This window comes from Tauraco erythrolophus, chromosome 1, assembly GCF_009769465.1.
Source record: "Tauraco erythrolophus isolate bTauEry1 chromosome 1, bTauEry1.pri, whole genome shotgun sequence".
Lineage (NCBI taxonomy): Eukaryota > Metazoa > Chordata > Aves > Musophagiformes > Musophagidae > Tauraco > Tauraco erythrolophus.
The window spans coordinates 135,112,248-135,136,633 of NC_141465.1; the positions used below are offsets into that span (position 1 = coordinate 135,112,248).

Here is a 24,386-nt window from a genome sequence, read left to right on the forward strand (position 1 = left end):
TCCAAGCCAGACTGGAAGTGTGAGTTTTCTACTGGGGAGTTTCAATAGTGCTGATCACAGATCAGATTTTTTTTTTTTTTCCCTTCTTCTTCTTTATATCTTTTCTATGTCCTACAGGGAGGAAAAATGAAAACTCTGGCCCTACTCCCATGCAAATGCTGGGAAAGTCAAGTCCTTCTCTCTACACCCTACAGACCATATGTTAACTGTGGTTAACTGTAGTTGAGGTTGTGAAATAGTTCCAGAGACAGGGGAAAACTCGAAGCTTGATCTCCATGGTTTCACCTTGCTTGAGAAGCTCTATATAAATTCCAGGTGTCTGTCTTCTGGGATGTTATATTTAGCTTTGTGCTCCTCAAAGAGCTTGTACAATTCGTTTAGGTATTTCTGATGGATTTCATCAACCTCTTCGTTGGAGGGTCTGTGCTTCCTCTGCACTGGAATTGGCTTCCCAACTGGAAAATAAGTATAGATGTTAGAAGGAGCCAGCATCAGGTCCCTCTGAACACTCCGCACATCTAAGCACAGAGCTGAGGTCTACCTCTCCAAGGATGCAGTGGACAGATCAATATGACCAGTCATGTCTTGGAGTCTGGGAGGCAGAACAACCAAGGAGGTAGGGAGATGGAGGTTCAGATCCTGGCTCTGCTGCTGGTCTCCAAGGTCACATCTTTCCTTGCCTCAGTTTCCCCATCTGCAAAGTTGGTTAATGCCGAAGACCCTCTGTGTAGCTCTTTGAAACAAAAAGTACCTCATCTCAACCCAGTTCCTACAGCAGCTCCTAACATCTCAGATGTGCTGCAGATAAAGACAACATCATCCTAGTATTGGGTTGGGCTTTCCAAGCTGTTCCCACACGGCCATGGGAATCTGCATTGCAAATCATTGCAAATGGGGAAATTGAGGCAAGGGGGAGCCCAAGGCTACCTAAATATCTAAATAGTGATAGTGATTGGGGTGCTTCCACTTTGCTCAGATCAAAGCCTCTGTGAAACCTCTGATTTTTATTAGGAACCAAGTATCCACTTATCTTTAGAAAATCATGATTTTTTTAAGGGCAAATCTAAATAATTTGATTCCCAGCACTAGAAGAAGCTCCTTGCCATCTCCCAGAGCCAGCAGCAGCAGGACCAGGTGCCTGCAGGAGACAGAGAAGTCCATGAGACACTTCTGTTGCTCTGGTCTCTTACTTAAATTGTGTTTGTCAAGTGACAGAGGGTTTCATCGCCGTGTAATGCTGCTCCTCATTGGACTAATGAAGAGCCCTCGTGATACTGCACAGCTCATAAAACCGTTGAGAAAATCCAAACAGGCTCTAAAACAATTAGGAGTAATTGCTAGCTGTCAAACTTAATCAGTGGGGTGAGCTCTGACCTTTCCAAACAGCCGTTTTAATTAGACTAATTCACAGAGCATCAGTCACGCTGGTGGGCCAAGCATGGAACTGTTAAAACCAGGTGAAAATTCTTCAAAACCCAAAGGCTTTCTTGAGATTTGGTCTCCCATGGACATGGTCTCAGGTTGAAACAGCGTGAATAGGTTGGGCTTTGCGACTGTGCGAGACACCGAGCAAACCTGCAAACCGTGCAGGTCTTGTCCTACTTGTGTTTGTGAAATGGGCTTTAACTCGACACTATTGTAGTGGTTTGTACCCCTGGGTTGCGCTGGGGTTGGGGTTGGCTGCGTCCCACAGGGATGATGGGGTGGCCTTGTTTGCTCTGGGGCTTTCTCAGCATGGCCCAGGTGACCTGGACTCTGTCTTAAGACCAAGCCAAAGTCCCAAACCAGCACGACATGTGAGCAGTTGGAGGTGCTCCTCTGCCAACACATCCCTAGCCCACTACAACTTGTGCTCTCTGGCACGGTGATCCAGCCAGGCAGGAGGGATGGCACAACCCAGGGACTGTCCCTGGTCCCCACTTTGGCCATGCTGAGCGTGGCGGGCATCGTGCCAGCATGCCGAGGAAGGACTTACCCACGGTGCAGATGGGCCGCCGGTAAGGTAGCAGCCCAAAGCTGTACTGGAAGATGCCTCGTGCATGGAAGAGGGGAAGGGAGAAGCCCATGATCTGCTGGAGCCGATACTGGAGCTGCCGCAGCCAGGAGCCCTTTGGGTTTCTCACCTGCTCGAAGAGGTCGTTCTCCCCGAAGGAAAAGGTGGGGATCAGCGGGGTGCTGCGGGAAGCCAAACCCAATGTAGGGGCGCAATTAGAAAGTCCACCTCAAAAAATCTTCTCCCCCTCTCCAAAACCAGCAGGAACACCCCATTAAGCAGTCACAGATCAGAGCATCCCTCCCCAAGCGCCTCTTGACCCCATCCCCTGCATCACCCGTGCTCGATGGCCAAGCGGACAAATCCCTTCCTATTCTTCAGCACCAAGGTGCAGGATCCTGGCCGGGCATCCAGGGCCTCCTGAGCCCCACCAACGATGATGGCCAGCATGTTCCCACCCTCTGGCTTCTGCAGCACGTAGGATGCGCTCTCCTTGTCAGAGGGGACAAGGCCTGGGGGGGACAAAGAGGAAGAAAAAATGGTCATCTCTAAAACCCACCCTGCTGTGGTTCGCTCTGTACCTTTTTGCCCATTATCCAGCTCCAAAGGGGTGCTAAATGCTTAATTTTCAGAGTTTTTTTTATAATTTGGCAACTTCAGCCCAGCTCTCCCGAAAGGTGCTGGATTCATGCACAACTCCATGGTGTGAATATACGATTCCCTCTTTGCTGTCTGGCCCAGAAGTGAGAAAGGGGGAAAAAAAACAGGAAAAAAGTACACTGAGAACTAGCTGGACTGAAGCCCGAGGGGAAATCTGTTTCAGTTTGTTGTCAAATGAAACCGTGTCCAATCCTGAACCATTCCAGAGTCCGTGAAAGATTTGCTTTAGGTCAAAACGCACACGAATTTCAGAGGATGCTGCTAATTTAAAGTGGAATTTAATGCAGAATTTTCCCCCTTGATGTTACTTACTTGAAAAAGTTGGAAATCTTTAATTCAGAAATGACAAAGCCGCGTTGTTTAGATTTAAAAAAAAAAAATAAAAATCCTTGTTTCAGGGGCTGAAATAATTTGCAAATTAAAATCTCTTTGCCAAATGGATTCAATTGACCTGAAAATGTGCCGTGCACCGAACTCCCACATTACAGTGATTAAAGCTTCTTTCACCTGGGTCATAACTCCCTCACGTCTCGCTGTTATGATTCCTCGCTCTCCATGTAAATATTTTTTCAGCAGCAGGAGCCAGAGTTTGTGTGGAAAACAGGGTGATGGATGCCCTGGGGTATCTCAGACAGAGCTGGATGCCGACGTTTAGTCTATTGAATCCTGCCAACGACAGGAGCTCATTTGGCTGGAGAACGGGCCGTTGCCCAAGCCCACCAGTAAGAGATGGAGATCATCTCCTGCCAGTCTCCAAAAATCTCTCTGGACTCTCTTTCCCCTCTCTCTGTTTAATTTTTACCTATTCCTTTTCATTTGTTCTTCCTCTCCTGCCGTGTGGTTTTGCAACAACATGAGCTGCTGTTTGCATCCTCTCTCCCTGGCTGCCGCTTCCCTGCAAGCTTCAGAAAGATGTTTTCTCCTTCTTTCAGTGGCGACCACAATTTCAAGCCTGACTGTTATTTGCATGGAAAAAGAAATCATAGAATTGTAGAATGGTTTAGGTTGGAAGGGACCTTCAAGACCATCTAGTTCCAACCCCCCTGCCATGGACAGGGACACCCTCCACTACACCAGGTTGCCCAAAGCCCCATCCAACCCGGCCTTGAACACTTTCAGAGATGGGGCAGCCACAACTTCTCTGGGCAACCTGTGCCAGTGCCTCACCACCCTCAATGTAAAAAATTTCTTCCTTAGATCTGATCAAATTCTCCCCTCTGTCAGTTTAAAGCCAAGGACTCCCCGTCCTGCTGGTCTCAGCATTTCTGGTCACGATCTGCTCTGCATTTTGCTGTTACACAGCACCTGGCACAGCGATGCCCTGAGCTCAGAGGCCATCTATGATGTTGAACAACAGAGATAAGAGAGTGATTTTTTTTAACTTCAGAGAGTTTTTGGGTGCCATCTCCAGTAGCTGTGTCCATGCATGGTATCAGATTGGCCACAGATGAGGACAAACAGACCCTTGACTCCTCTTCCTGAGCCCCCTTGGTGTTTTCACTCTCTGCTCCCCCAAAAAGCATCTGACTCACCCACCCATCCTACTGCTTACCTGAGCTGCCACCCTGCTTACCTCCGCTCATCAGGTAGTCTCTGAAGAAAGGGACACGAAACCACAGGGAGAGCATCATCAAGTGTGGGGTGATGCCTGGGAAGAGCGTGGAAAAGCCCGATGCCTCTGTGCAGAAATTGAGAAAGGCTCCTGCTGCCAGGACCCCGTGGGGATGAAATCCCATCAGGTAGTTCCGCCGAGGGTCCAGCTCTGCTGTCTTCTCCAGCTGGACACAGGGATGGAGCCAAAAACAGGGCCATGAGTTAGCACTGTCACCTTGGGGAGATGGAGCACTGGCTATGGAGAGCAGATAGGGGATTCCTGGAGGGGAGTCCCTGGCACCTACCATGCTTTCTGTTGGAAAACATCAACTGGTAGAACTCAATCATTTGGTACTGAGATATATTTCATCACCTATATTTCCATCTCCTCCCACCCATTGACCCAATATATCATTTCCAATGGCACAGTTTCTCATGTTGCCTTGAGCTGGCCTAGGTGCTGTTGGGAACCTACTTTGTTTAAAACGTTCTCCAATACATTTTCTAATATGGGGGAAGAAGCTAAAAAGTGAGAAAAGGGTGATTATTTTTTTCCCCACAACCAGAACAGCAAAGGGAGTGCAGAACTGCTCCAGTAATGATCCACGTAAAGCTGCTGCCTGGCTCAGGTACATGTCCCTCAACATCACGGTGTGAACCCAAGGTTGGTTTGTCCTGTCCTGAAGTACATGTCAGGTGATTCAAGGATGCTTTCGTACACGATGGGGTGAGACCCAGCTTCCAGACGTCTACCAGAGAAGAAGCTGATGGTTTTCTTTCTATTGGGGAAAGCCTGCAAGAACTTGGTCACTCGTGCCTGTGTTAGATGACCAAGTAATCCATGAGTTCATCAAAGAGCGATGGTTGTCTGCCCAAGGTTGCTGCAATTTTAGCGGGAGGAAGGAATGGAGAATGTCCATGTCCAGCCTTTAGAGATGGACAACGTGGATTGCAGATACAGTGCAGCACACGGACAGCCCTTGAGGTTCGGCTAAGCAGCCAGCCAAAATATTCGGCCATTCTGAAAGTGGGTTTGGAGCCTGGGAGATGCTACGTGGGAGAACGGGCAGCAAAGCAGAAGAGGAGACAGTTAAAAGGAGATAAGGGACAACCAGGATTCGGATTCTGTGGGTTACACTTGGGTGTGACAAACCCACCCTCCAGCTATGCCATCGAAAAGACCCTGCCATGCCAACATCAGCCAGCATGTGCCTAACCCTGGCAGAAGCAGCCAAAGCTGAACGCTGATGCCTCTGGCCCCTTTCTGTAGATGCTGAGGATGCTCACAGCACCGGGGAAGGATGAACCTTCCCAAGGTTACCCACCACAGAGCCACCATTAAATTCCAGCCAGCCCAATGGCTCTTGTGCACAAGAAGAACCAAAGCCCTGTGGGTTTCAGTGCATGGCCCCTCCAAGTACCCCAGTCCCATCCACCCCTGGGGAGCAGCTCACGGTGCACGTGTTTTCCTAGAAGCAGGAAGGTTAGTCACGAGGACGCATTTCACTTCCTCACATCGCAGCTCATTTTCCATCTGTCCTAAGGCACTGTTGACTGTACCCATGTGCCCATTCAAGCGCCTGCTCCTAATGAGGGGAACGGACAAACAAGAGTCCCACCGCTGCCCGGGTGCGGAGGTGCCTAGGCAGGAAGAGGGGCAGATGGCTGAATGACTAAGTGCCCAAGGCCCCTGCCACCATTTGCTCATTTTTGAGTAATTTCAGCTTGCGTCAATGTTTCCTGCATTCATCTTCAGCTTCCAAACAGCCTTTCATCTCCGCGTGACTTACAGGCAGGGAGGCGAGATGCTGGGCTGTGTTGGAAACCACTAAATCTCCACCTGTGTGTGTGCGGGGTGGCTGGCGGTGGCAGCAGGCTCAACGCCTGGCTGCACCCCAAGGTCACACCATCCTCCTTGCTAATGAAGAGCCAACTCCAGGGTATCTGCTGAGCCGTGCAAACTGCTTCAAGAAGAGAGGTGACCTGTGCTAGGACAACACACATCCTTAAAAAGCCTCCCTAGGAGACATCCAGCTGCTGCCTTGGTGCAATGAGCAGGGAGGGAGTGGCTTACTGGAGTTATTTGCCTTTTTCAGCTTTGTGGACTGGGGTCTTTCCAGGAAATAAGCATAGAAGGAGAGAGAAGGTCTCCATTTTGTCACAGTGTCTGCTTGCCTGCTCACATTTGAACACTGGAACAGGTTGCCCAGGGAGGTGGTGGATGCTCCATCCCTGGAGACGTTCAAGGCCAGGTTGGACGAGGCCCTGAGCAACCTGATCTAGTTGGAGATATCCCTGTTCCTTGCAGGGGGGTTGGACTAGATGACCTTTGAAGGTCCCTTCCAGCCCTAACCATTCGATGATTCTATGATTTGGCCAGAACTTACAGAGAAACCAGAGCTTGTAAAAGACTGAGAAGAATATATGTAGCAGAGAAGAGACTTGGGCAAAGTCTCTTATGCCGTAGGTCAGGCCCCTGGCCTCTGAACCATCCTTCTCCTTCTGGAAACTCTTTGATGTAGAAACTCCATCCACCTGTCTGGTTTGTTCCCATTACTCATTCGCTCCTTCCCCACTCCTCCTGCCAGAGGTCAATCTCCATACGACGGGCTGTTCCCAATCTGCCAGGAAAGTTAATATCTGACACCACACAGCCTGGTTCTCTCGTGTGCTCCAGCCCTGAACTGCTTAACGGGGCTGAGGTTGAGGTACAGAGGGGTGGGAGTCTTCTCCCTCCTGGCTTGGCTGGATTGTCATTTCCACACCCACTGGATGGCATCTGCTGCTCTGGTCTTTCTGAGTGAGTTGAACCTTTAATGATTGTCAAAAGATTCAAGGGTCCAGCCAAGCTGGTTTGTGTGTAAACATCTAAGCGAGACACGTGCTTGACTTGAAGTTTTTTTGGTAAGATAAGAGTAGCCTCTCATCTCAGAGATGTCTGAGGGATGCCAAATTAATGTGTATGACCTATGGTATAAAGGCAAAGAGCTGTTATTAGCTCAGGGTTGAGCTCTCAAAACTGAGCCATCAGTTTGCTGGCTTCCCTGAGCTTCTCCTTGGCATGGTTGGGATGCTGGCTTGTTTCTTGGCTGCTGGTGGCAGTAATGACCCTTTGTCAAAGGTATTCTGAGCCCTTCCAGATCCCAGATCTGGTGTGATCTCGCCCTTCCCAACAAATGAACTTCAACTTGTGTTTTGAAGCATGAGGTCTACTTAATGCTTCTCCTTCATGGAGAAATAACTTGATAGCTACAGTTTTTCAGTGCTCACAGTGATTTCTCTGTAGCAGAAACTCCCCTTTACTCTGTCTACTCAAATGTGAGTCCAAAATATGGGTGAAACTCTGCCCCACCTCGCACAGAGACATGGTGAGACCTGCTCCATGCACTATCAGCCGTGCATGGAGCACGTTAGGGAAACACATACGCAGACTTTCAGGAGCTCTTATAAGAGCCCACGTACCGGCGAGGCTCTCAAGCAAATTAATCCAAATTAATTTTGAACTGGATTAGTTAAACAGTATTAACATCCCAAGTAGATGCTCTTAGCTGGAATTAAAGTGGCCTTTGTTTGGTACTTGGTTTGGTTTGGTTTTTAAATTCATTTTGAAGTGGAATTAAGCTAATTGGAATTAGGGCTTCTGAGTGACTGTATCAGCACAGGAGTTCAGTAATGGTTTAACAAGGTTGCTTTAATTCACCTCTCGAGATGTGGCTGGGGTTTCTTGGTTGTCCCCTATGGACTGTCCTGCCTCAGACCACAGGAAGAAGGAAGATGGGCGATTCCTCATGTAATGCTGATGCACTAATGCTTGAGGAAAGTAAAATTCTCCCTGAGTCCAACAGGTTGGAGGTGTAGGTGCTCCAGCACATCCTGGAGATGATGTGATGCCCAGGTCCTCAGCCAGCTTTGTTTGCAGGGCTGGAGAGATTAAAAAGGCTTTAAGAGAGGAATTAGATCAAGACAAGTTGAGATAAGTATGGGCACCGTACGGTGCTTACTGTGCCGGGGCACACGTAGTCAAGGAGGGCACTGACAGACCATTATATTGCATCCTTAGGGATGGATGAACATGTGGTGGGAGACAAGGAATAGCATGACATCACCCCTGCAGCCATTTGCAGAGCAGAGGAGGATGTGGTCAGGAGAGCTGGTCAACAAGCTTCTGCCTTCTTCATTTAAAGTCTCTCAAATCGAATTGCTATTGTATTTCTATCCTTCTCTGGCTCCATACTCCGTTTCCAAGGATGTTATGTTCATTAATCTGCTCTTAAGTAGGATAAGCCTCCTTTCAATTTTGTCCTAAGCAAATCCTCAGGTCCTTTGCTGTCCACCCAAGCACCTCCCCAGAGTATTTCTTGCAGGATGAAACATGCAACCAGATTCTCTGTGGGATGAAACACAGCAGAGAAATCCAGAAACTCAGCCAGATCCAAAGGAGGAAAAATTGTGCCAAGGGAAAGAGAAGCGGGTAGCCCACCCGAGGGTATTTGGATGGGAGATCAAAGGAAGGGAAAATATCTGAGTACTACCAGCAGCTGCTGAGGAAGATGGGCTTTAGGTTCCAGCAATGGCAAGTGTCTGAGAGGGACAGTTGGAGAAAGAGGGCTTTTGGCACTGGGGTTTTCTCCAAGTGCCACAATATCAGATCAGATCTGTGTTTGCAGCAAGTATCGGGGAGTCTGACCAGCCAGGTGGGTTTAAGTTGAGTTAGGATGGGACTTCATCACCCTCAGTCCCAAAGCTGGATAACGATGGCAGCTCCAAAACACCAGAGTCTTCCCTTTGTTCTTGTGTGGTGCTGCTTTGGGGGTCTTTGTAGGACCTCCCTTGTCCAGTGGCTTAGCATGTTTCTTGGCAGTGCAGATGGAGGGACATAGTCAGTGGACCTGACCTCAGCAGTGGTCTCTGTCTTACTTAAGGTCACCCGAGGGCAGAGAAGAGAGGGTCAAGACATGGGACACAGAAGTTCCTCAAAAAAGGAGAGAGGGGTGGCTTTGGGCCATTTGGCCATGTCTTGCTTTCGCACTAACAATATTTCTTCTCTCCTCCAGCCAAGAAAAGAAGCAAAGTGAACAGCCAAGACTGCTCGAAATCAGAAATTATATTTAACGTCATGGGCCACGACACAAAATCCCCAGTTGTGAATAATGCCACTTTTCTTCGAAAAGAAAAAAAACATTCTTGGCAGGGCTTGGTTCACACGAACTTGAGCTGCCTCCTCTCTGCAAACCTTTGTACTTCCCCAGCACCATGACACATCCAAATAACCCCGTCATGGTTTGTGTGATGAATGAGCTCTAGGATGGAGCCATCCCAAATCACAGGTCCTAGGGTTCAACTAATTCTCCAACAACTTATTTTAGTTATGCTAACAAAAAAAACAAATCAGTAAGGCCAGCAAGTCCCCAAGCACAATGACAGAGGTTGGGACTCTGCCAGTTGCTATAAAGTCCAACTTGCACTTAGGTAATGCCAAGGTTAATAAGAAATGTCCTGTGGCTCTTCACAAGGGGAAAACAGTGCTGTGAAGACCACAAGGACCTTCTCCACACAGCAGGCACTTTTCAGACTGCCCTGGATAGAGCTGGTAAAATGGTGTCCACTGGGATCACTCTGAATTATGACAGCACCTGAAGACAATATTTGTTCCTCAAAGACCTTAATTTTAGCTTCCTGCTGCTAGATTTAACTCATAACCCAGGTTGTGTTATCCAAAGGTGAAATGTCTTGTCTAAGCCAAGCATCCAGCCCCAGTTTATTGCCAGTAAGAGAGATGGTGACTTCTGTTTGACCACTATGGGAGAGATGAATCTTGTCAAACTTACACTTTGCCCATTTCATCCCTATCCTCACCTTCTGCACTTCCATGGTGCTCCTCAGCTGAGGTTACCAAAGCACCTTGGCAGTATGAGGGAGGTTGGTGACATCAGTCTTACAGCGGCAGAAAGGGATGGGGCTGGGGAGAAGAAGCAGTGAAGAGGTGCATTCACTTGGCCAAGTGATGGAGAAATTTGGGTTTACTGTAACGCACGGTGGATCCTTCATGATAAAGATGCCACGCTGATAAATGATGGGAAAGGGATGGTGCGAATGGAGATATGGGTTTGGGCAGAGACCTGGTAGCCACAGACAGATTATTGACTTCGTATTGAACATAACAGAGGTAGAGCAATTCCAGGCATCCAAAATCTCTCCAGAGACAACATCAGCCCATAGCAGGCATCGCTGGATGTCTGCTCAACCATAGCCTGACCCAAACAGATTAATTTTGCACTTTTTTCTATACGTGCTGGTTCTGGCTGGGGTAGAGTTAATTTTGTTCATAGTTGCTGGCACGGGGCTGTGTTTTGGGTTTGGGCTGGAAACAGCGTTGATAACACAGGGATGTTTTCGTTACTGCTGAACAGTGCTCACACAGAGTCAAAGCCTTTTCTGCTTCTCACCCCACCCCACCAGCGAGTAGGCTGGGGGTGCACAAGGAGTTGAGAGAGGACACAGCTGGGACAGCTGACCCCAGCTGACCCCAACTGACCAAAGGGATATCCCATACCATATTACATTGTGCTCATCATGTAAAGCTGAAGGAAGAACAATAAAGGGAGGACTTCTGGAGTGATGGCATTTGTCTTCCCAAGTCACCACTACACGTGATGGAGCCCTGCTTTGCTGGAGATGGCTGAACATCTGCCTGCTGGTGGGAAGTGGTGAATGAATTCCTTGTTTTGCTTTGCTTGCGTGCATGGCTTTTTCTTTCCCTATGAAACTGTCTTTATCTCAACCCATGAGTTTCCAACTTTTACCCTTCCGATTCTCTCCCCAGTCCCGGAGGTGGGCAGTGAGTGAGCGACTGGATAGGGCTGAGTTACTGGCTGGGGTTAAACCATGACAGTATATTTTCCTCACTTTTATGACCCGGCTGAGCTCTCCATGTATTCCAGGGCTATCATGAGGGCATATAAAAAAGAAAGACAGGAAGAGGGTTAAAAGATAGGGAGATGAGGCAGAAATAACTTTCCTGGGCAACGCGCTGGACAGCCCCTTGGATCCTCAGTGCTTTTAAAATCACCCGAACTTATTCAGGTCCCACCTGACCCTATAACTCCCAACCCCCTAAATAAAATACACCAAGTCCAAGGGGAAAAAAATATAAGCGGCAAAGTGGTACTTGTGCAGATGTGGCATCAGCAGAGGGTGCTCCTTGCACGCTCCATGGAAACACAGCTCCGCTCCTGCACGCTCCCATGTGCCGGACGCTCGCTGCAGCAAAGGGCAAATTCACGTTGCCCAGATCCCCGGAAAACAGATGCTCATCCCGACCTCTCTTTGCTTCTATGACAGCAAACATGCCCAAGGATCCTTTAAAAGCAGCATTTAAAGCCACTTCCTAAAATAAAATAGCAGTCAGCTCTTCCTGCCTCTGATGCTTGGCCACGCTAAGTTTGCCAGTGGGATCTGGGAGGATTAGGAGCTGCATTTAATCTTCCCAGATGACTAATCCTCCAGGGATTAGTCCTCAGCCTACACACAAGTACAGCCCAGGGAGGTGAGTGCCCACCGTGCCTGTCTCCCCAAATCCCACTCCCCTTGTGCCTCTGTTCTCGCCGGGGCTTTGGGCAAGTGGGAGGTCCATGGGAGCATCCAGTTGTGCCTACTCAGACCAAAAGCTCAGCTCAGCTCCTCGTGAGAGCAGCGTAGGGGATGGCAAAAGCAGTATTTGTGATGCTTAACTTCCACGTTGCTAGGAACAAATCAGCTTGTGCTCGGGGGTATGAAATGAAATACCTTCCATGGAAGGAAGCAAACACATTTGGGGTTTTTAGGTAGGAAAAAAAGCTGGCAGATGAGGGAAATAATGGAATATAAAACCAGGAGTGGCATGGGTATGTGGGACAGGATCTGCATGAGTTAGCCAGGGAGGGGAGGTCTTCAAACTGTGTGGTTCACCTGGGGAGCTCCTTGCTGCGGGATGCTGGGGATGCCACGTGTTCTTCCATGCTCTTGGAGTAACAAAAGGCAGCAGATACCTTCAGTGAGGGCTGTTAAATCCTATATTCTGGCTTAGAAAGTCCTTGAGCAACCAAAGCGTGGAAGACTGAGAAAATGTTTTAAGGAAATAAGAATATTGTGTGATTGCTGGGATATAATACCCTTTTTATCATATTTTTCTTTTCCGCTGTCCTTTTGCAGAGCCCCATCTGGCTTCTCCCAGACCAGCTCCATCGAACCCTCCCTGCCTTCACCCAGTGAGCCAAACCCAGTAGCCACGCTCCTTCTACTGGTCTTACTGGTCTGCCTGCCAGCTCCTGCCTGCCTGGCAGTGGCACCCAGGGTGGGAAGGACAGACAGACAGTGCAGTGTGCCATTCAGTAGGAGATTTCCATGACCTTATAAAGGGACAGGAGAAGTGTCGCTGGGTTTAGCTGGCAGTTATGTTTTAGCAGAGAGGTTGGTCCGACACTGCCCAAGTAGCAGCTCATGGCCAAAAATAATTTACAGAATATGTATATTGGATATAAACATGACAGCCACATAAATAGCTCATAACACTTCTACCATTCTCTAAGGCAACCTTGAGAGTAGTTTATTGGGAGCCCCTTCGGTGTTTCTTATTAAACGTTGTAAAATATTGCCTGTGCTTCATGGTAAAACTCACCACGAGCTTTCCTGGGATGTGTTCCCACTCCTCCCCAGAAGACTATAATATACCTTTATGGGGCTGTGCTTTGAAGCTCATCCAGAAGCCCTTAAATCACAAGTTAAACTCAGAGATTAGCCATAAAATGACTCACTGCAGGTCCTCAGCATCACTTTCTGCCGCACCTTTAAGCAAAGAAACTCAAAGGCAGTAGGACACACACAAGATAAACATGCTCTGAGGAATGGTCTTGTAGAGAGGCAACCTGGAGATGCAGTTCACCCAGCCGAGACATGGGAAGTTTGTCTAGCACATGCCAGCTTCCAGAACAAAATTAAGTGGGTTTACTTGAATTGTCCACAGCAGTGGAAAGGGAGGGTGATGGTCTGGTCCAACTCATCATATCTGTCTCTACCTGTTGCACCCAGGTCCTGTGAGAGGCAATCTCAGCTTGCACATGCCACTAACCAGACAAGGTCACAGACAACACTGCATTTTGCTCCTCCACCTTCACCAACCCAAGAGACATGTTGGGGAAGAGGCAAATGTTGAAGTGAGGAAAGGGGAAATCAGGGGAAATAAAAAAGCCCTGATTTTTCTAGTGCAACATTTGCTTTTGGAGCAAGTGGCTTTACAGGCAGATCTAAGTATATCCATGATGTTGCTCTTCTGGACTGATGAAGTTTGCCTTGATATCAATCTGTGTTTCCAATCTGACGGAAAGGAGCAACGTTTGCTGGGACACATTGTCTGTGTAACCAGGTTGTGGCTTGGCAAAGCCCCTATTTTACCTGCAGCACTGGGGTCAATATTGCCCTGAGTCGTGGTCTGTGAAAGGGGATGATGCAACATCAGAGAATACATTTTAGGCACCATAATTTGAGAGACAGATGTGCCCATGTGAGCTGTTATAACACAAGTATGCGTAAGATCCACTTAGAAATGGTGGGAGAGATCCAGACAGACCCTATGTTCTGAATTTTCACCAAGCTTTCGACTTCAGTCCTAAATTAATCCCCTTCCACACTAATCTTGCAGTCTGCACTCCAGAACCTCAAAAATTTCGGGTGTGTTTTATTGGAGATGAATGTTTTTTTCTCCCTGACAAGCTGAAGAGGGAAGTCTGGTGTCTTGCTGTTGAAGTGCAGGGCTGGGATTCGAAAGAGCTGACTCTTCTGGTTGGGCAGCAAACCTGATGGGTGACCTTGGGCACATCATCTCTGGTCCTCACTTTGCTCCAGCTGCCCCTAATCCTTATCCCAGACCCTACTCTATGCAGGATGGACGCTCAGGCTGGGCTCTTATTTTTCCTTTGGGCTGATGAGTCCTTTGGCTGTTTGGGCTCCCGACTGCGTTTTGCCTGGACTGCAGCACCCAGCTCCTGACTCCAGGCTATCTCTGGCCAGCTCCACATATCCCATCTGAGTTCCCTCAACAGGCAACGTTTCATTAAAGGAATTATCTTACAAATACCTGTAGCTTGGTCTACCCTAGAAACTGAGTTCCTAGCATGGCCCATGAACTCTTCTGCTGCATTGTTCAGATTTGTACCAACTTATGATGGCTCTAAGCCAGGACTTCGTGCTGGTCCATGCGTTTATGCCATGCCAAGGGAATACCAGATAAAGAGGATGGGCAAAGGCCTGTCACATGCATTAAAGTAAACCTGGAAGAGTCACAGAAGTTCCTTTCAGTGGAACAGCAACTCTATGAGACTGCCCACTGCACACCCAGCTTTACCCATCCAGCCTCCTCCCCAGCAGAAGGGGATGCTGATCTTGCAAGGCACCAGAAACTCTTGGATTTTGGTCAAAACTTGGTCCTGTGTCCACTGAGCAACCTGAAGAGCAGAAGTGTCTCAATATACTCATGGGAAACAGGCAACGGGAGATGATTGGAATGCAGAGAGATTAAATGGATGGGTAAAAGGCAGATGATTAGAGGTTGCAGTTGTGAAAATGCTGGTCTATGTGTTTTGTGGGTTTTGCAGTAATCTGAGAGCTGGGAAGACAATCCTGCCTCAAGCCTTCAACACTGACCTCCAAGCATCCCACACCACGGCTGCTGGCCCTAGACTCCTTCAAACACCAAGGACTAAGTCATTCCCTGAATCTCCTAAGAGCAGATGGGATCAGTGGCACTTACCGTGATGGGGAAATAGTCCCTCATGTACCTCCAGACGACGCTGTTCCGAACGGCATGGACCCGCCTCCCGCCCTTGCTGGGTTTTTCCCAGTCTAGGAGCCACCATGCAGCGTAGAGGACACTGACCAGCCAAAAACGGGTGAAGAAGAGGGCGATGAAGACAGCTGCGCAGCACTGTGCTGAGAGAAAAGCCAGACAGTGAGCCGGCAGTTGGATTAGATGAACTTTGGGAGAGGAATGATTCACTTCAAGGGAATTGGTCTGTCTGGACACGGGATGGAGCCCAAGCCCTCACTCGGCTTGTTGCTGAATTATTTTATCAGCGTGAAGGCAACTTTGGTGTAAAGAGATGTTTTTTCTCCTATCTGCCCCAAGAACCTGGAGAGCACCAAGCACCATCCGTGCAGCAACCACCTATTTCTCCAAAGGTTGCTGTGTGTCCCCTCTTCTCACAAGACTGATGGACCTCACTTGATCCAGAGGGTCCTCATGGATCAGAGAATCACAGAATGGTTTGGGTTGGGAGGAACCTTTAAGATCATCCAGTTCCAACCCTCCTGCCATGGGCAGGGACACCTTCCATTAGATCAGTTTGCTCAAAATCTCAGGTTGATCAGATCTCTGTCCCTTTGCTGTCTGCCTTTTCTCTGGAGTCAGTTTGAGCTCTGCAATGATAATGCCTGTGTTTTACCCCAAAAATCCCCTGACAACACCTGTCATTTTGCAAACTATGGGGCACTGTGCCCTGTCTGTACAGGCTCCGATAGCTTCGTCCTGAGCTATCGATTCCCCATTTTAATTGTGTCTTGGATTTTTAATTTTTTATCTTCCCGTAGATAAGATTTTACTCTTTATTGAATTTTTGCTTATTGATTTTGGACCTTTTCCTCTGCCTCTCAGGTTCACTCTCAACTCTAATCCTGACCTCCAGGGGATTTTCAGTCCTTTCAACTCAGTGCCATCACAGATTTTATAAGAATGCTCTATTTCATTCCCTAAGACCTCAATGACTTGGGACTTGCCCAAGCCATTGAAGACTTTTCTGAGCTGCTTCCAGTCAGTGCTCAGCTTTGCCCTCTACCTCCCACCTCCCTCATACCCTGTGTTTCGGCACGGGAACAAGAGAAGAAAAGTCTGTGTGCAAACAAGCATCCCTTGTTACATCAAATCCCACCCAAGCCAAACATCGTCTGTCTGCAGAGACTGGGAAGTGCTGATGGTCATCAAGCTGCCACTTGGTAAAGCAGATGCCCTAAAAAGTGCCTGGGCAGAGCTGTGGCCTCTCCATCTGCCTCTCTGGAAGCCTTGGTGTTGTCTGAGAAGAGGGAGACTGCACTACAAAAAGCCCCATTCATCCAAGCCCTTTGACTTCTGCAGCTTATAGGTTGCATTATGTGTGGTGGACTATATTATTTGTTCTTCTCTGGGTCTTCATCACAGATCCAACACGCAGGGCTGAAAGACATGAGGATGGAGATGCCCTGTTCAGCTTCAGCTGTGAGATAGGTTGGATGAAGGTGAGGTTGGATGAGGCTTTGAGTAACCTGGTGTAGTGGAGGGTGTCCCTGCCCATGGCTGGGGGGTTGGAACTAGATGATCTTTGAGGTCCCTTCCAACCCTAACCATTCTATGATTCTATGATTCTATAGATGAATCCGTATCCTCATCTTCTGAGACCTGGATTTTCATCTTTGGGAGTCGCCTGGCACCTATCCATTCCACCCCATCTCAGCTGAGGTCTATCAGACAAGAGGTTTACGATGCTGTCATCTGAGACCTCCTTGTACCTCCTGATCTCTTTTGCTTAAGGATAAATAAGCAGAACTGGTCTGTAGTCTTTTCTTTTAGGTAAGTCACCCTGATCCCAGAGCTCCGCATGGAAAAACAAATCCCTGCTCCATTTTAAAACACTGACATGATAGTACTGATAATTCCTATGAGGGGGGAAAAAAAAAAAAAAGCAATTATCTAGCAGGATCTTAAATCTGCAAAATTATGCCTGTTATCATACCGTGCAAAGCTCGAAGTACGTTCTGCAAAATGAAGGAGCTGTTCTGGTCCAAATCCATGTGCTTATCATCCAAGTGAGGCTTTATCGTGAAATAATATAATTATTAATTTATCCTTAGATTTGTTTGCAGCTCAACTCTTTTTTTTTTTTTTTTTTTTTTTTTTTCAGGACAGAATTTGCACCCAGTGACCTTCCCTCAGTGTTAAGATTGTTTGGTATTTTGTGCTTGTAAAATCTTACAGCGTCCTGATTGCTGGGGGAAAGGAGCACATTTGTGTCCTCGCGTGGATCGTCAGTCTGAAAGTTGCTGTGGATGGGAACAAAGAGACAGGAAAGTTCCAGAAAACACCCAATTAAATCGTACTGTTTGCATCCAAACCTGTCGCAGCCTTAGGCAGACACATGATTATTTATGGGCTGTATTTTGGCGAGGAGGTGGTCCTCTGTACCACTGCCTGGTGTGCTGGGTGTAGTCACCATGGCTGCTTGAATCAAGGGAGATTGCCGTCCCCCTTCCAACTTTCCCACAGGTATCCGTGTGTCACGTCCTCAAGCTCTTCAGGGAAAACATAGCAGATGCAGTGCGATCCCATGGGTTGGACACCAAGAATTTCTGGATCACCAGTGGCAAGATATTTTCCACAGAGCTGTATTGCTTCTTCCTGAAAACCATGTCAGGTCCCCAGGCCGGGTCCACCGCCAGCCCCACTGCCTAAGACTTCATGCTCTTCAGCCTGGCTCCAGAGTCCCTTCACCAGGCACAGACCAGCCTCTTTTAGGTTATACAGGTGACTCTTGTCATCTCAGAGTCTCCTCGTTCTCTAAGCCGCTGAAAAATGACATCCCACACAAGAAAGGGCCAAATCCTGCGTCCATTTGAGCTAAGGGCTAGAAGGAGGAACTATGCACCAGGAATCGAAATCTATTTCTATTCCTGCAAGTCCTGAGTCTTTCCTGAATCCATGCTGGAGAGGAACACACACTGCCCTTCCTCCACAGGTCATCTCCCAGAAGCAGAGCAGCAAGGACAACCTAAAGCCACCTCCTTGCCCCTTCTTTTCTGCAGGACAGGGCAGAAGGGATGAGTGACATGCAGGAATATTTGCTTGTTGAGAGGCTGTTCCCCATAATCATTGATTTCTTCCCTTGAGAAAAATCCTAAGAGGAAAATGAGGAAAGCCAAGAGTTCCTTGCCTGTCTGTCCCTGGACTGGGGACCACTTCAGAGCTTCCCATATGAGAGCCATGTTTCCCTCAGCATCTCCTTTCCTACAAACAACTGTCATTTTCTGGGCTACCTGCCAGGTGAACACTCTAAAGGATATCACAAACATGGCATTAGGCTCTTGGCCAGGGAACCTCAGCAGATATCTGCCTTCTGGGGCCAAACTCCAGCCCACGTACAACACACTCTGCCCACAAAGCAATCCACAAAGGGCTATTTGGTCTTGGAAATGCCACTGGAAGAGACGTCAGTCTGCATCATGATGTTGGCAGGGGAAAACCTGCAAGTCTCCAGTGGGTTCTCCAAACCCACCTTTGAACCCCATCTGCTACCAGGGCTCTGCAAAGCCAGACAAGATCTCCAGCTTAGAATCATAGAAAGGTTTGGGTTGGAAGGGATCTTAAAGACCAACTAGTTCCAACACCCAGCTTGGACAAGTTCTTCATGGGAGTAAGCTCACTGGTGAGAGCTTAGTTCTTATAAAATGGCTTAAGACCTTACACAAAGGCCTTTCAAGGCAAACATCACCATGGGCTTCAAGAGGAGGTCTAAGGGCGTCATGAAAGTCTTTGCAATCGCATCAGCTCACTTATCTGAGAATGGCCAAAGAATCTCAGATTGGGCTGAGATTAGCTGCTGTACACTCTACATCGCCAAACTCCTTCAAACTAAAACAAAAAACAAAGGGCCCTTGACAAGAAGGGAAGCACCATATCAACTCTAAATCTTGCACTTTCTTTTCAGACCAGATGCCAGGAGGTTTGTCTGCAGTTGTCCGTGGTGAGGTGTGGCCCTGCATGAAGCAGTTGTAGAAAGTTCCTGGACTGCAGGATCGTTAAGGTCTGTACCCAGTCTGTAGACCAGGGGTGCTTCTGAAGCAGATCTTCATGATCTGAGATACAGCATCTCACATCTCCGTGGGAGTCAGCAGATAGAAAACACATCCGTGTGGATGCGATGGCTTTCTTAGATCCCTTCACAGTTTCCTGGGCTGGGCTCCCTCAAAGAAGCTCAGAGCCGAAACAAAGTCTTCGGTGGTGGGTATCTTGTGTTAAGTAGTTTTGTGGTGAGCTGCAAGTCCTTCCTTGGATGAAAACATGGGCATATCACGGACAACACACTTGTATATGCGACAGGTTCCAAGTGAGCCACAGGCTAGACGTCCATGGAGGACTTTTCTGGTCAAGTCAAAACAGGGACCATGTCCCACCAAAGTGCTGCTGGGCTCAACGTTGCTGCAACCCAGCATTTGCTCATTCCAGCTGAAATTGGGAAAACAGCAGCCAACGGAAAGAGATTTCCAGCATTGCAGCAGCCCCAGAGCTGCTCACGTGGCGGTTATCAGGAGGGTTTGCCAGATGCACATGGCCAAGGTCCCCAGTGCCAACCCTGACAGTGACAGCCCACACAGATCCTGTACCTCTGGACACAGCCAAGCCTGGCAGCCCAGCCATGCTGTGCCAGCCTGTGGACTACGCTCAGTTGTCAGGGGGACCTGACTCACCCTGGTACCGCACGCCCTTTGAGCCAGCCCTGCTGACTGGAAGGGTTCAAAGGCTGGGTGCCGTGGCTGGATCTGCAGAACTGGGTCTCCTGCCCCTGCGACAGGTTTGTTTGCATGGGTTCGGCCCTACGCTAACGCTTCCGCGTGATGCGTCTGGATGGATGCCCGTGCCCGAGTCCATGGAGAGCAGGAATGAGAGAGGCGGTGGGAAGCGGGGCAGCAGGTCTGGGCACCAGCCCACTGGTTTCGGTGCCTTACAGAAGCCTGACTTTGATGCGTTTGGAGGGGGCACTGGTCAGTACTGGGATCCTGCAAAGGGAAGGCAATGGGATCCCCACGCTGTGCCCTGCAATCATGGAATCATAGAAGGGTTTGAGTTGGAAGGGATCTTCAAGATCATGTAGTCCGACCTCTTTGCCATGGGCAGGGACACCTTCCACTACACCAGGCTGCCCAAAGCCCCATCCAACCTGGCCTTGAACACTTCCAGGGGTGGGGCAGCCACAGCTTCTCTGGGCAACCTGTGCCAGTGTTTCAGTACCCTCATTTTAAAAAATTTCTTCCTTACATCCAAAATCTTATATCTAAATCTCCCCTCTGTCAGTTTAAAGCCATTGCCCCGTGTCCTATCCCTACGCATCATTGTCCAAAGCCCCTCTCCAGCTTTCTTGTAGCCCCTTTAGGCACTGGAAAGCTGCTATAAGATCACCCCGGAGCCTGCTCTTCTCCAGGCTGAACAGCCCCAACTCTCTCAGCCTGTCTTCACAGGAGAAATCCCATCCTTGCACCGCGTGCTCTCCTTCCAGCAGCTGTCAGCATCCGAAGCAAATGCCACCTTTTGTGTCTGTGCCCCTGCCAGGAGCGCCCTCCAGAAAACCGGCAGCGGGGACAACGCCTGCCTGTTGCGAGCGCTGCCGCAGCAGAGCTCCCTGCCAGCACCAGCTCAAGCTGCTGCACTCATCCAGAGCCCCATGGAGAATGGATGAGCCCCTCGGAGAATCAATGAGCCCCCTCGCCTCGTGCTTGGCTTCTCGGGGGGGATGCATTTGCACAACCATCCCTGGAGACGTTCAAGGCCAGGTTGGACGAGGCCCTGAGCAACCTGATCTAGTTGGAGATATCCCTGTTCCTTGCAGGGGGGTTGGACTAGATGACCTTTGAAGGTCCCTTCCAGCCCTAACCATTCTATGATTCTATGATTCTAACCATAGCAACAGCTGCCTGCAGCCAGCGCTGCCGAGCGGTGGCTGCTGGGATCTCCAGCCAAAGGGCTGTGCAAACGTTTGGCAGGGGCTGACCGTGTGTTTTCGGGAGCCCTTTTCTGGCAGCAGAAGCACGAGCCACTCTCAGAGAGAATGGAGCAGCTGGTGGCCAAATCCTGCCCACGAGGTCTGATCTCTGTGCCTGAGGGTTATAGCTGAGTGCGGCACGGGGTGTTTGGCAGCTCGTGGGATGGAATTAAGGGTATCCCTTAGCATCAAGCTTTTTCAGTTGTTAAACTAGGAGGTTTTGGCTGGAAAGCTTCAGGCTTAAAGAAACTTTGTAAAATGAATCAAATCAGCTGGAATTGCTCCGCAAGCTTTAGTTATCACTTTTCTAATGCCTCTCTTATAGCGTTTCTTAACTGGTTTTGGTTTCAGATTGTATCACAAAAAAACAAACCAACAAACAAAAAAAACCCAAGTAAAACTGTTCCAGGGAAAAACAGATCTGTGGAAGGCTGGACATGGAAGAGGTGTGATTTGGGTCTCATCCTCATTCAGAGTAAGCTGTATTTCCCTGCAGGAGGTAGATCCTGCATTTCAAGCAGCTCCATGTTACTCTCTGACTGTGGAGGTTTCCTCTCTCCTGCCCTTTTTCTGGCTTTCTGCTGGCTCCAGCAGTCATTTCCACCACTGAAAAGTCAAGTGTCAGCTTGAACCTGATACCAAGAAGGGCCAAACCTACAGTGCAAGTTTTTTTACTGGAAAACAACTTTGGTGGTGAAACACTGGACCAGTTGTGGCTGCCCCATCCGTGGAAGTGTTCAAGGCCAGGTTGGATGAGGCTTTGGGCAACCTGGTGTAGTGGACGGTGTCCCTGCCCGTGGCAGTGGGGTTGGAACTACATGATCTTTGAGGTCCCTTCCAACCCAAACTGTTCTGTGATGAAGTACAGGATGGCAGCAAGTGCCCTGCACTCTGCCATGCCACAGCTGTGCTTTGCAGCAGCTCAGCTGGCTGTGCCTCCCCTGCCACACACGGATTTCCCCTGCATCTGGAGAGGCAAGTCCTCCAGCTTGTCCCAGAGCAATCCAAGGTGCCACACTGGTTACCACTCTCCAAAGTAACTCATCAAAAGCCTGTTTACTTATCCAGTGGATGTGCAGCATATCCCATTCATGTCCATGATGCTAATTCTCTTCCAATAAAGGACAACCTTAAACATCCTGGTTACCAGCAATGGTCCCTGGCCTCTGCCATTGCCCAGACCATGCCAACATATAATTTGGCACAGTGCTACTTATAACCTATACCAAGAAGCACGGAAACAGCTACACCATCTGGACCACTACGGCCCAGTGTTCCAGTCCACCCGATTCTGGAGCAGAGGTGACCACTCAGCCTCAGATCTGCAGCAGAGTTTGGATGGAGCCATCTCAGAAACTTAAGGAGGCTTTGAAGCATAGCCTATGCTTTCTTTGCAGTCTTGTTTTGGAGGTGCTTGTGTGTCAGGAGTCATACCTGCACAAAGATCCCCTCCCTCTGTGTACTGGGGCTGGTCAACAACTATCCTGCCTTGGGAAAGGCAGGAGCTTTACATAGATCCCATCTGAGATTAAGAATTGGCATGACAATGGCAGGCTCACCATCCAGCTTGGCTCCTGATGGGCTGTAAATCACCCCAGACAGTCTGGGCTCTCTGATAACCTGGCTCCGGGTCTCCTATCTCCTTATTCCCTAGTCCATCCTATGCAAAACTGCACGTGTCTCATTTCCATCAGCACAGTACTGAGTTTGTCAGGGTCCCAGTTTGCTAATGTGTCTCTTCTCCAACCTGCTCGGGTTTTCCTGGAAAAACACCCTTTTGTGTCATGCAGGGGCATCGGTATAAAGTGAAGTGCCTGTTTCTAGGGTTGCAAAGTGGGGTCCCTCAGGCTCTTCCCGTTGTACCATTCCTCAGGCATGGGAAAACCATTTCTAGTGACTAACCAGGCAGGGCAGACCCTTAGACCAGGAAAACACTACACCTGAAGAGTAAGGAGCAGCTGAAACCCCACATGGGTTTAGCTGCTGAGTAAGACATGTCAATGTTCCTGTGCACAGGTAACACATCTGTGCTCAGACTGAGCGGCAAGAAGAAACAAACAAATAAAACCCCCCTAAAAAACACCAAAAACTTTAAAAAACCCTCTGCTTTAGTGATACAGAGCCTCCCACACTGCTCTTCAGACAGTGAGACAAAGAGAGACATGCAAGTGCAACATCTGCTGCTAATCACTTGTCCTAACATGGACTGGGATTCACTGCAGGCTCCCAGAAGATGCCTTTAATGCCACTTTCCTTCGGTCCCAGACCTTCAGGTCTTCCTTGGGGCTGGGGAGAGAATGGGTTGGGGCAAAAGCTGCTCTGGCTTCTCAGAGAAGGACAAGGAGATGTCTCTTACCTAGAGCTAGGAAGCTGAAGACCCATTGAACCACCGACGCCGTCTGAAGCCTCCTCTGCAGGGGCACGGAGAGCGGAGCAAACTCGATCTTCATCTTGGGCTCCGCACGAGCGTCTGGGAAGGAGAAGGAAGCTCCGCAAGTGGCGACTGCAAAGTGCAAAGTCACCCGTCAGTATTTACCCAGTCTTACAGTAGAGGGGATTGTGCAACCTACAGTGGCGGTGGTGGCTGCCCGCAGCCAACCTCCCTTATGGGGAGGAGAGGGAGGGGTGCCAGGAGGTGTCACTGGCTTTATGCCAACGTGACTCACCACGTGGTTAAACGATGAGGATTTCATGCTTTTACCCCTCAAATCTGGGAATTAAGCTCCCTTAAGGACCCAATCTTGCCTTCAAGTGCCTGCCTCTTTCCAATTTTGCAATATTTGGATGTTCTCAGAGAGGATGAGGCATTTATGCATGTGAGCAAGGTTTTATCTCCCCCGTTCCCCTACAAACCATCCTGTGCACGGCAGGTAGGGACAAGCAAAAGGGACAAACACGGGCAGGTAGCTTGTATTTGCAAGTGATATGGTGCAGATGGGTTTGTCTCAACCAAGGAGATGGGTTTGCCCCATCCATGGAAATGTTCAAGGCCAGGTTGGATGAGGCTTTGGGCAACCTTGTTGGGGCTGTTCAGCCTGGAGAAGAGGAGGCTCCGGGGTGACCATAAGCGGTCTTCCAGTACCTCAAGGGGGCCTACAGGAAAGATGAGGAGAGGCTGTTCAGGAGGGCCAGTTATGATAGGACAAGGGGTAATGGTTTTAAAATAGAGGGAGGTAGGTTCAGGTTGGATATTAGGAAAAAATTTTTTACTATGAGAGTGGTAGAACACTGGAACAGGTTGCCCGGAGAGGTGGTGGATGCTCCATCCCTGGAGACGTTCAAGGCCAGGTTGGACAAGGCCCTGAGCAACCTGATCTAGTTGGAGATAT

The 24,386-nt window shown here is 49.0% G+C and overlaps 1 protein-coding gene across 1 annotated transcript; it reads right to left on the bottom strand.

The window, feature by feature from the left end:
* Window positions 1-300: 300 nt before the first annotated feature.
* Window positions 301-23,507, bottom strand: MOGAT2 (monoacylglycerol O-acyltransferase 2). The gene is made up of 6 exons (XM_009986333.2): window positions 23,414-23,507; window positions 15,030-15,208; window positions 4,227-4,431; window positions 2,331-2,505; window positions 1,976-2,175; window positions 301-455 (listed from the first exon to the last, which is right to left on the bottom strand). Exons 1-6 carry the CDS (start codon window positions 23,505-23,507, stop codon window positions 301-303), a joined length of 1,008 nt encoding a protein of 335 aa, XP_009984635.2.
* Between the last annotated feature and the right edge of the window lie 879 nt (window positions 23,508-24,386).